At 44.4% G+C, this 12510-nt stretch overlaps 1 protein-coding gene across 2 annotated transcripts in view; it reads left to right on the top strand.

Annotated features, from left to right (window-relative positions):
* ABCC2 (ATP binding cassette subfamily C member 2) overlaps positions 1-12510 on the top strand; it is a 61987-nt gene that overhangs the window by 29808 nt on the left and 19669 nt on the right. Inside the window, exons 12-18 of one of the 2 annotated variants that reach the window (XM_090278394.1) lie at positions 1898-2035; positions 2548-2694; positions 4245-4329; positions 5043-5112; positions 6595-6721; positions 9281-9457; positions 10881-11048. In XM_090278394.1, coding sequence (XP_090134520.1) covers positions 1898-2035; positions 2548-2694; positions 4245-4329; positions 5043-5112; positions 6595-6721; positions 9281-9457; positions 10881-11048 — 912 coding nt within the window. The remainder of the gene's footprint in view (positions 1-1897; positions 2036-2547; positions 2695-4244; positions 4330-5042; positions 5113-6594; positions 6722-9280; positions 9458-10880; positions 11049-12510) is intronic. The other variant, XM_090278395.1, reaches the window with a different exon arrangement.

Consider the following 12510-nt stretch of genomic DNA (forward strand, 5'->3'; position numbering starts at 1 on the left):
GGGAAGACTCAGTTCTTAAACATAACCACAATACCATTATCACATCTAAAAAAAATAAGTCATTTTTTGGTACCAATAAACTTCCCCAATGCCTCCAAAACAATAACAAAAACAAAAACCTGTTGGTTAGTTTGAATAAGGACCCAAAGAATATCCACATGTGGCATTTAGTTGATAGTGCTTTTAATCTGCCATAGTCGTCGTCGTCGGCAGCCGTCCGTCTCGAGAGACGATGGTGTAGCTTCTTAAGAGTCCATCTGCACCGCCGAGAATGGCTGTGCAGTCCGACTCGGGAGTGACATGGTATCTGTCTCCTCCCGTGTTGAATCGACATCTTGCGATGACGCTGAAGCTACAGAGCCTGGGCAGGGTAATATGGAGGGTCTGCTGTTGCCCATGCAGCAGACCCCCCCTCTCTTCGCAGCTGAAGGATCCAAGGGAAAGACGGAGTCAATACAGCTTGGCTTCAGGTGCGCCGCAGGAGTTGCCGGTGTTGACTACAACGTCAAACCGCCTTAGGGACTCCGGCTCCGGATTTTCTGTTGGGGTTTACTCCCTTAGCCTTTCCCCTGAAGAGGTATGCCGCAAGGCAGCGGAGGTTTTTTGGAGTCAGAGTTTTCCTTCTCTGATCTGCCATAGTACCTCCCCCTTTTTTTGGTCATATTGGAGAAACCAAGTTGCCTTGTTTCCTGTATTTCTTGTAAATTGGTAGTTAGATCTAAAACTTGATTAGATTCAGGTATGATTTGAGGGGAGTGGGGGGGTGGCAAGGGTGCTTTCTGTTTGTGCTGTGTACTTCCAAAATCAGTGATGATGAATGTGCCAGGGTCCAGGTGCTGTCGGTCTAGACTCATCCCTCATTACGTGTCCTGCCATCCTTGCACCTAGAGCACTGATTTGTAGCCCTGGCAGCACATTTTGATCCCTTGGTAAGTTTCTAAAACCCACTGAGGCTTGGGCCCTACTTCAATTCATTTAAATTGGACTCTCCATGCGTAAGCCCCAGGCATTTATTATAGTTTAAAAGCTCCCTAAGTGATTCAAATATACAGCTAAGGTTGAAAAACCACTGTCATTGCCTTGATCTATTATTTTATTAGGAGTTGCGAAAGGGTGATATTTTAATTCTGTTATTCCTTTGGCGTTGATTAGCTAAAATTCTATAAAAAAGAATTATCTTAATCAACTAGTTGATTATCTTAAAATAAAATCTGTACAGGATAGGAAGGAAAATGCTTTCTTCTTTTCTCTATTTACCAGCTTTCGAAATAATGCATTTCATCCTCCAAAGGTGACCAGTGCGATCTTTTTTAACACACGTGGTTTTGAATTCATGCATTTTACATCACCACAAAGTTCTTGGAAATGAAATGGGGGCCCCTTTTAATGCCCAGATATTTCTCCACACAGACCTCTGATATGCCTTCCTGCTAATGTAGCAAAATGAAAAGGCCTGGTTTTGAGTCTCAGCTCTATTAATAGCTAGCTGGTGACTTGGAGCAAGTCACTTAGCCTCTCTCAGCCTGTCTCCTTATAGTTAAAATGAATACAATAATTCTACAAAAGAAGGAGACTAACTCTCCCTAGTTTGCCCAGAATTTCCAGGTTTCACATTGAAAGCCCTGTGTCCTGGGCAGTCCTTAGCCCCGGGCAGATTGGAACAGTTGTTCACCCTTATATTGTTATAGGGATTAAGTAAAATAATGTTTATAAAATGTTTGTACATAGTTCATTGTCAACAAATACAAGCTCCCTTTCTGTAGTCATACTTTATAATCTCTATTTCTCCACTCCTCCCCAAATTTTGGGGACCATATCCTAAAACCTGGGTGGATGAGACATACCTGGTGTCCTCTGAGGGCAACAGGGTGAACTGTGCTCTTTCCTATCCTATTAGATCCTGAAATATTTTGCCTGGGAACCTTCATTCAGAAACCAAGTCTACGACATTCGGAAGAAAGAACTCAAGAATCTGCTCAGCTTTGGGCAGATGCAGTCTCTGATGATGTTTCTCTTATACTTAACTCCAATTCTGGTAAGTGACTCATCTGTGGGGCTAGGTCAGCCTCCTGAAGATGGAGGTCTGTCCTAGACAGACTGCCCAGAGCCTTTAGGCCTGGCCTGGAGATCAAGGAAGCCCTGCCCTCCTCTACTCCTGATGCCACTCCTCCTACCTCATGCCCTTGTGTACAATTCAGTGGTCTGGGAGCCCAGCACAAGTTACCAGGATGTCAGCACGAAAATGGTATCCAGGAATAGTTTGCAAATGAGGGCTTCTTTTCTACTTGGGGAGGGCGCATGAGTTGATAGTAGAAGAAACACTGATATAGGAGCAGGAGACCCAGGCTCTGGCCCCAGCAATGCCATTAAATGACTTTATGACTCAGGCAAGATATTTCCTCCACTTAAGGACTCGGCTTTCTCATCTGCAACATGGGAAGGTTGAGATAATCCCTGTGATCCCCTCAGCTGCTGTGTTCCTGAGACTTAGCCCAAGGCTGCTGGAGCCCTTTTAGGAATAAATTGTTCATGGCCTTGCTTTTCCAGGTATCTGTGACCACATTTTCAGTTTACGTCCTGGTGGATAGCAATAATGTTTTGGATGCACAGAAGGCCTTCACCTCCATCACCCTCTTCAATATCCTACGTTTTCCCATGAGCATGCTTCCCATGGTAATCTCCTCCATGCTCCAGGTATGCAGGAACTTTCCCTGCTCACTGATTATCTCTGACTAAAAGCCTTAGACTCTAGAGTCTCATTTCTAGTTTCTGAAGGTGAACTTCCCACTAGACAGATTGTTTGGTCTCTGAAGAAGAATGGTTTGATCTTAGTAAAATCACAAGCTCCCTGAGCCCATTTGTCTACAACAATTAAAAATTCCCATCTACCTCATGTGAAAGAAATGCTTGTGAAAGCATCTGTGATTAAGCCTGGCACCTGGAACATGTCCCTCGCATTTTCCCAAGGCTCTCCAGGCATGTACATAGCATTAGGGAGCTATGGAATGGAGGGAGAGAAAAGAGCCTCTCTCTGTATGACACCATCGGGTGGCAAAACCAAGGGCAACTGGGGAGCCTCGAGCTGTCAGAAAATGAGTTTGGAGTTCAGGAGGCCTTGGGTGGGCCAGAGGAGCGTCTGGGTCCTGAAAACTGAGCCCAGTCACCGAGATGACAGACCTCGGGGGGAAGACCACGGGGCAGGCGGTAGACTGGCGAGGCAGCCAGGGTGACGGGTGTGGTGGCCTGCGATTATTGCAGAGGTGGCCAGCTACAGGCGGCCCAGGCCAGAGGAAAGGCTGGGGTTCAGCAGAAGGCCTCTCTGTCCTAGAGGTGGGGGTGGGAGGTGTTAAGGAAAGCTGACACGTGCGGCCAATAAAGGAACAACATGCTCTTTTCAGATTCAGTTTTTTGTGTAGACAGTAGGAGCAAGATCAGCAAAATTGTCAGCTCCCTACATCCCTGTCCCACAAGATGACACTGAAACAAAAGAGGCCAGATGATGGGGCAGCGGAGCAGCGGGACGCTCTGTTCCTGAGCAGCTGGTGCCTGCAACAGCTGCGCAGGTTCATAGTCCATGGTTGTACCCTGAGGAGAGGGCAAGGCAGAAAGCCCCATGCTTCACCTGAACCCAGAGGGTGATGGGAAACTGCCTCCCCACTGCCTCCCTGGGAGATGGGGAGGCAGATGAGAAACATCCTGGAGACTGTCCTGGAAATCTTCCCAAGTTCTCATGTTCTGCCAACCCGTGGATCAGTTGTGATTTAAGCTTGACCTATGTGGTCTGCGTCCAAGTGTGCCACAGCCAGTTCCTCTACAGAGTTCCAGCAGGGGCTCACTTAGGATGCTAAACGGGTCATCAAGGCATGATGACCCATTTGAGCCCATGCCAGGGGCGTAGTTGCCAGAACCAGATAGAAGTTAGCATTTTATCTCAGAGAAAGGCAAGAGACACTTTCTGGAACTAGGTGCAAAGATTAGGGAGAGAGCAGTTTTCTGAAGGGCTGAAACAGAGCATCTTCATTAGCCTCCGTGCACAGGGATGGGCTGGCCCCAGGGTTGGGGTGAGACTGCATCCGTAGTGGGGGTGAGGAGGGCCCAGCAGCACGTGGCAAGTTATAGGCAAGAAGTCTGGCAGATAGACAATCTCCTTCCACATTTGAGGCTGAAGACAAAGTCAAAATTCTCTCCCTGTTTGTGTTTGTCATTGGATTTTTATTCTTGAGATTCTTTGTGTTCTTTTCTAGGCCACTGTTTCCAAAGAACGGCTGGAGAAGTACTTGGGAGGGGATGACTTGGACACATCTGCCATTCGACGTGATTGCAATTTTGGTAAATGAATTTGGAAGTTGCTTCCCAAACTTATCACAGTGCTGGCACCAGAATTTTTCAATACAAGGGCTCAGCAGCAGCAAATTGGCTGAAAGATGGAGTGAGGGGACTTATCTTGAACGTGCATTTGCATATAAGCATATTATTTTTACTTAAATTATGTTTTCACTTAGAACAGATTCCTTGGCCAGATTGCTAAAGAAAGCTTAAGTCAGCTGTTCTGAGGATAAGTAGGAAAATCCTGCAAAGGATCCAGAGAACAGAAGTCAGGATGGAGCTGAGCCTACAGAGCTGGGAAAGCAGACTTGGAGCGAAGGAAAATTCAGGTGCTGGAGCTTCAAGGGTTGGGGGGCAGCCACAGCCAGAGCAAGCCGTGGGTCTGGAATCCACAGTAGGGAGTCACTGGATGTAGATATGTCGGTGGAATTTATACCTGGCAACCAGGCCACAGGGCCTGGGAATGTATCCAGAGGGTCTGTAGGTCTGAAATCTAGGCTCACAACAGGCCTGGGACTCCTGGACCGAAAAGGACTCTGTACACACAGGCAACTTCTGGTCTACCCCAGGAGCTTTCACTAGCGTGGGAGCCAGCACCTGACAGAGGTGATCTCAGGCTTTGCTGGGGGAAGCAGAGAGGGACACATGAGGGCTGAGAAAGGGCAGACTGGCCGGTCGAGTCCTACATCTGACTAAAAGAGGAACCTTCTTCTCAGCAGACAAAGTGGTGCAGTTTTCTGAGGCCTCCTTTACCTGGGACCAGGATTTGGAAGCCACAATTCGAGAGTGAGTTGCCTTCTTTCCGTCCTGCTGTTCTTTAGGATTCTCCTTGCCTGTGCTGTGATAGAAAAAGTCCATGTAATAGCACACATGGGGAGACAAGCCATGTGTACACGGTCAGTTAGATACCAGCTCAGGCTCCACCGCTGCAGGGATGAGCTGACAGCGAAGATCCTGAGCCTCTTTGCTCCTAAATGCATCTGCCACCCTTCGTTCCTACTGTGGGACCTCACGAGTCCAGCTGAGAACCCATGAAGACATTGCTCTCCAGATTGTGGCTGGAGGAAGAGCACAGTGGGCAGGTGGTCCAGGTGTCCAGGTGTGGTAGAGGATACGCACAAGAACCTGAACTCGGTTTAATTTCATTTATTCATTTAAGAATGTAATTAAGAACATTGGAGCTCCTTTCCCAGAGTGGACAATAGAAGCTGTCTCTGTAAGATTCAATTTCAGGTCTGGAGTTTTACATCTAAATAACCCATCCCTACTTTCCACCTTGGAGGCCACTTCCTCTGTGCTAAGCCAACCCCTTCTTGCAAGGATGTTGCATGTAATATGTCTCTTAAGTACTTCGTGTAACAGAATCCCAGCTCCTCCACCGAGTACAGCATACACAGACAACACCAGGAGCCTGAGCAGGCAGATCCTTCTCCTTCACAACCGAGCACGCCTTATCACCTCCCTGCTACAGTCAGACTTTTCCACCCTCCTCTGCTATTTCTACAGCCTTGAACATGGACTCTGGAGCTTATCCCAGGATGTGCCAGGGCAGAACCTCCTCCTCTGAACGCCCGTAACCTGAAAGTCTGACTTTGCAGAGAGAGGACTGGATATAGCTCCCCATTTGCTAATATAAATCTAGAACAAGTTCAGCTCAATGGGCAGGTTCAGAAAGACTATGAACAAGTTCCTGGGGTTCTTAATATTCCAGGAACTCAAACAATAGGGCTGACACAGAGCCCAGTGTGGACCCCTCCCCAGGCAGACACAGCCAAATCTCCAGGGGAGGAGGCAGTATTTTGTGCTTTCAGCAAGTGTTCCATTGAAGGGCTGGTCTCATTGAAGAGCCAAGTTTGGGAAACATTAATCTAGTCCAAAACCATTAGTTTAGAAATGAGAGTCAAGAGGATGAGACATTTCACTATTACACAACTCAGCAGGGACAAAGTTGGGACTTGAACTCAGGTCTCCAGGCTCTTCTTCAATGGTACCATGTTGGGTCTAAGAGAATTTTTCCAGTGGAAACCCAGGTTTGGCACAAATAGTTTATAGATGAGTTGAATACATTCGGGTTCACTTTCTAGGCTCATAGAGCTTAAAAATAAATTATTAAAGAAGCACTTTGGAGTCTTGTATATCCAAGACAAATTTTCCAGTCTTGAGAGATAAACTTCAAATACCAGACTTCCCATAGAGAGTCCAAGAAGTGGCTGGAACTCCTCTTGAATAAATCCCCTTATCTCCTTCAAATGTACTTCTCTCTTCCAGTGTGAACCTGGACATTATGCCAGGGCAATTGGTGGCTGTGGTAGGCACTGTGGGCTCTGGGAAATCCTCCTTGATGTCATCCATGCTGGGAGAAATGGAAAATGTTCATGGGCACATCAGCATCAAGGTGAGAGGGAATGCCAAGGAGAAGACTGATGCTCAAATGCGGGCCACTTAGTGCTGCTTCTTCAGGTGGGAGAATGCACTAAGGACTAGAATCTGACCACCACTGCCATCGTGTGGCCGTATAGGTAAAAGGTCTTGGAGACATCTGGTAGGCTTGTAACCTGTAGATTCTCTGCCCCACCTCACATATATAATCAGACTCAAGGGGTAGATTCTAAGAATCTTTATTTCTAATGAGCTACCCAGGTTATTCTCATATGCATACTAAAGTCTGAAAACTTTTGAATAAATATGTCTTCCTTTAGAGTACAGACAAATTCTGCTATATCTAAATATATGTTTCTGAAAACTTCACATTCCACAAAATTATGCAATAAAAATAACCAGACCTTGGGGAAAGAGTTGGAACAGATTATTAAACTTTTATATAACTTTGGAATCAGGGCACCAAAATAAACAACAATACCAATAAAACAGTGGCACTGTAAAACAATAACAACAAAAATAGTGACATTGTAAATTCTCTGCTGGCAATTGTATGCAACATCCCCATTAGTCCTGGGCCTCCCACTCCCTGCCTTGGGGGCACTTGCTTCCAATACAGAAATTTGATGTTAGGTGTAGACATCTTTATTAATTATGTTTTTAACAGAGAAGGTCTTCACAGCATCTTCATCAGCACTCTCAGCTTTCCCAGAGAGCTACATTTAAGGGAAACTATAGATACTTTGAATCATTTAACCAGTCATTACATACACCAAAAAGAAGCATGCCTATAGATTTTTAGCTGTTTTCCTTAAGATCTTTATATATTGCTGAGCCTTCTTTTTAATTATGAGGAAGTACTCCCCTTATTGCTTTTCATGGACATGCTCAGACCATTTTTTTTAAAGTATATTTTATTGATTATGTTGTTACAGTAGTTTCAATTTTTTCCCCCTTTGCTCCCCTCTGCCCAGTACCCCCTTTCCCTCCAGCAATCCCACCCCCTCCCCTTAGTTCATGTCCATGGGTCGTGCATAAAAGTTCTTTGGCTTCACCCTTTCCCATATTATTCTTAACATCCCCCTGTCTATTTTGTACCAACCGATTATGCTTCTTAATCCCTGCACCATATCTCCATTTCTCCCCCTCCTCCTCCCAGCTTATAACCCTCCAGATGACCCCTATACCTAGGATTCTCTTCCTATTCTGATTTGCCTAGTTGGATTTTTTTTTTTTTTTCAGATTCAGTTGTTGATAGTTGTGAGTTTGTTGTCATTTTAGTGTTCATAGTTTTGATCATCTTTTTCTTAAGTAAGCCCCTTTGACATTTCATATAATAAATAATGGCTTGGTGATGATGAACTCCTTTAGCTTCACCTTGTCTGGGAAGCACTTCATCTGCCCTTCCATTCCAAATGATAGCTTTGCTGGATAGAGTAATCTTGGTTGTAAGTTGCCTTTCATCACGTTGAATACTACTTGCCAGTCCCTTCCTGCCTGTAAAGTGTCCTCTGAGAAATCAGCTGATAGTCCTATAGGCACCCCCCTGTAGGCAACTCTCTGCCTCTCTCCTGCTGCCCCCAGGACTCTGTCTTTATCTTTCACCTTTGGCATCTCAATCGTGATGCATCAGACCATTTTTAAGAACATCTACTTTATACTGACATTATTCCCTGATTTACCATTCACTAATAAGCTAATTTGCATTAAATCAACATGCAGCATCACAGAGCAGACTCTACAGACTTTTTAAAATTACAGTTTACATTCAATATTATTTTATATTAGTTTCAGGTGTACAGCATAGTGGTTGTACAATCATATACTTTATAAAGTGGTACCCCAATATTTCAAGTACCTACCTGGTACCATACATAGTTATTATAACATCATTGACTATATTCTCTCTGCTGTATTTTACACCCTGTGACTATTCTGTGACTACCCATCTGTACTTCTTAATCCCTTCACCTTTTTCACCCATGACTCTGAACCCCCTCCTCTCTGGCAACCGTCAGTCTGATCTCTGTATCTATGCAGAATCTATAGATTTAACTGTGTCTTAACTCCTTTTAGGAAGTTTTTTCTTACTACCCCATAACTGAGTTTTTCCTCAAACACAGACATCTGTCAAGCTCATCTTTCTTTGGACATGATCTGCTTCATGCGTTAGCCTGCACGCTATTTCCAATCTCTTAGCTCTTGCTTCCTAGTGTCCTCTGTCCCGCTCCGCCACCAGTGCTAGCCCTCTGTTGGTCCTAGTAAATTCACTGGGGCCTGACTGGAACCCTGTTTTAGACACCGTATGTGCATTCATCCTCCAGTTTTTAGGGTCAAGGCTAAAAAGTGAGAGTCATACAAAGGGGGCTTCACATGATGAGCAAGACTAAATTCTTTCTCACTGGTTGATGCAACAAATGCAAGCACATTTATAAATACCAGATGTTCAGTCAACCTGACGTACATTTCTTCAAATCTAAGCTCCATTTGATCCTCCCAGCTCCTACCACCCCCTCCTTCACCCCTGCATTTCTGGAGGTACAACTGACATATGGCCTGATCCTTTCCCATCCAGGGCACTATAGCCTACGTCCCACAGCAGTCCTGGATCCAGAATGGCACCATAAAGGACAACATCCTTTTTGGATCAGAGTTAGATGAAAAGAGATACCAGCAAGTTCTAGAGGCTTGTGCCCTCCTCCAAGACTTGGAAGTGCTGCCTGGAGGAGACCTGGCTGAGATTGGAGAGAAGGTACTTAGAACCTTGAAGGGTGAAGAAATAGCAAAGAAAAAAAAATGTGAGGATGGCAAAGAAGTAAATGGGAGTAAAATAGTTGACTAATTTTGGTGGTCATGTTTGGAACAAATACCAGAAAACATGAGTTTGCACAATATTTTATACAAATAACTCAGAAATTAAAATTGTGTACCTGGAAGCAAATACAGGGATACTATGTAATCTAAAGGAAAGATAATGAAGCTAGGACCCAAGTATCCAGGACTGGCCCAAGGTTGACATCATGGTGGAGGAACAGCAGTGGAACCAGAGCCTAGGTGTCCTGACTCTACTCTGTATATTAGTTAGCATCAGAGAAGGGTTCTAGTAATCTCCTTTGAACAGTTAGATATTTAGTGTGAGTTACTTCCTCATGTTATTAAATGCCTTCTTTAAAAATAGATTTTTAATGACTGTTGTATATCATATCCATTATATGAATTTGCCATAATTTGTTTAGAAATCCCTGATTATCACATATTTAGGTTGTTTTCACCCTCTGTCCTGTTAGAAAAACAAAATTCAACCAAGTAAACTTGTAGATCTGATGGGCTTTATTAAGAGGTTTATGAATGGGGCAGCATCCCATCTAACAACTAACTCCAAGGGCATGCCAACGATTGTACAAAAATAGAAAAAAGGGTGAGGAAAGGAAGCTATTGGGGGAAAAAAGAAATTATTTCAGGTGGCACTGGGACATCTGTTTTTTTGAAAGAAAGGAATCAGGGAAGGGTTTTGTCATACAGATTGCCTCCTCTTTCTGAGGGCTGGCAGGTGGGGGACAGGTGGAGAAGGTCCTGCCTGACGGATATTGGTGTTGCCCAGAAAATTTCAAAATGGTTGATTAAGACTATGTTACTGGGAGAGTTTGAGACAGAAATTAGCTCAGGTATTAAATCTAAGTTTGGTATTCTGGGCTTTAGCCCAAGTGACACTGTTTTGGGCCTGTGGTTTTCTCTTTTACAAAACCTGTCCATAGCAGTCTTTGGGGACTAAGATCTTGAAATGTTAGAAGACTTGTGAAGGTATAGCTCTAGAGTGATTTTGTTCGTTAATTTAACATAAATTTATTGAGTACCTATGTGCCAGAGACTATTTTAAGTGCTGGAGTTACATCCATGAACAAAGTAGAGAAAACTCTTCTTGGTATAGTGCTACGTTCTCATGGGCCAAGAAGCAACGAAAATAAGTAAATTACATAGTAGAAAATGGTAAGTTGGGCCTACCTTTAATTATTGGGCCTAAAGTGATTTAGTTGAATCAAAGTTGTTTATTTTTATAAAGGAACTTGTAAGATTTTTGCCTTATTGAGGCAAATCTTTTTCTTAGCCCTCCTCAATAGCCTCTGTGAAGGCAGGGCTATGACATAGTGCTTAATAGAAATGATTTTCTTCTTCAGGGTATAAATCTCAGTGGGGGTCAGAAGCAGCGGATCAGCCTGGCAAGAGCTACCTACCAAAATTCAGACATCTATATTCTGGATGACCCCCTGTCAGCTGTGGATGCTCATGTGGGAAAACACATTTTTGATAAGGTCTTGGGTCCAAATGGCCTATTGAAAGGCAAGGTAAGAAATCATTTTAAGTGATAAAGGCATGAGGTATAGGGGCGGGGGGGGGGGGGGCGGTCGTCGCACACAGCTGCTAGGACAGCTGCTGTCCTGAAGTAGATCTCCTTATTTACCTGCCTCCCTGGGCTGTGGTGGAGATAGTTTCAGACTGGTCTTCCAGGAGTTGACCCCATGAGGGCTCCCATCATGAGGTCATGGCTAGTTTTAGCCTTACTCTGTGGCTTGGTCATTGAGCCTCTTAGGATAATTGATTATAATAAAAAATACTTTGAGACCTGTGGTATAATAAGAAATATATGTGGTCTTTGTCTATGCCCTTTGTTAGAAGGGCATAGAACTTCTAACCCTTGGAATTTCCTGAGTGATACTAGGAGTGTCTTTTGTTATTCATAACAAGCTCTTTACATACTACAGGAGTCTGAGCTAGTAAATGATTTAGAGTGGAACCCTCACAGGACAAAGCTGTTCACCAGAAATGCCACGTGATAGGAGGTTTGGAACTTTAAGCCCCACCCACTGACCTCTGGGGATGGGAGGAGGAGCTGGAGATTGGGCTATAAAAATTCTTCAACAAGGAGATTCAGAGAGCTCTGGGTTGGTGAACACATTAAGGTGCTGGGAGGGTGGTGCATCTGGTGAGAACACGGAAGCTCCAATGTGCACCCCCTCATTCCTTGCTCTAAGCATCTCTTCCATTTGACTCTCTTGAGTAGTATTCTTTATAATAAACTGATAAACGTAAGTAAAGTGTTCTTCTAAGATCTATAAGCCATTCTAGCATATTATCAGCTGAGAAGGGGTCTAAGGGATCCCTGATTTATAGTTAGTTTGCCAGAAGCATGGGTGGCTCAAGCCTTGTGAGTAGCATCTGAAGTCAGGGTGTCTTGCGGGACTGAGGTCTTAAACTGTGGCGTTTGTGCTCATTCCAGGTAGTTAGTGTCAGAATTGAATTGAATTGTTGGACACCCAGCTAGAGTCAGAGAGCTGGTGTCAGAAAACGCCCCAGATGACCCAACAACTCACTTTATGGAGGAACTTGTAGGTGTTAGAGCCATGCTGTAAGAAGGCACTTTCCTGGATCCCTCACAAGATATAGGAACACTGTGCCTGAAAAGGATGGCTCAACCTGAACATGGAAATAAAGCTGACAGTTTTTGAGTAATTATTATGTCCCAGGCTTGTGCTAATCACTTTGATTGCATTGTCTCACTTGATTTTCCCAATGCCACTGTGAGACAGCACAGAGAAAGTGGCCAGAGCAAGCCACTAAAGCTGGCAGTAGGGGGAAATCAGCATTTTCATGCCACAGGCAAGTTAACACAGTTGTCCTGACACAGTGAACCAAGTGAGAGAGGGGCAGACAGAGCCCCTCAAGAGTTTGAATATGCTCCTCACCAACAACAAGTAGAGCGGGGACTGTCAATAACAACATCCCCCTCAGCACTAAGCAGTAAGACTA

The sequence above is a fragment of the Furipterus horrens genome, unplaced genomic scaffold (genome assembly GCF_987537825.1).
Source record: "Furipterus horrens unplaced genomic scaffold, mFurHor1.1.pri manual_scaffold_5, whole genome shotgun sequence".
NCBI lineage: Eukaryota > Metazoa > Chordata > Mammalia > Chiroptera > Furipteridae > Furipterus > Furipterus horrens.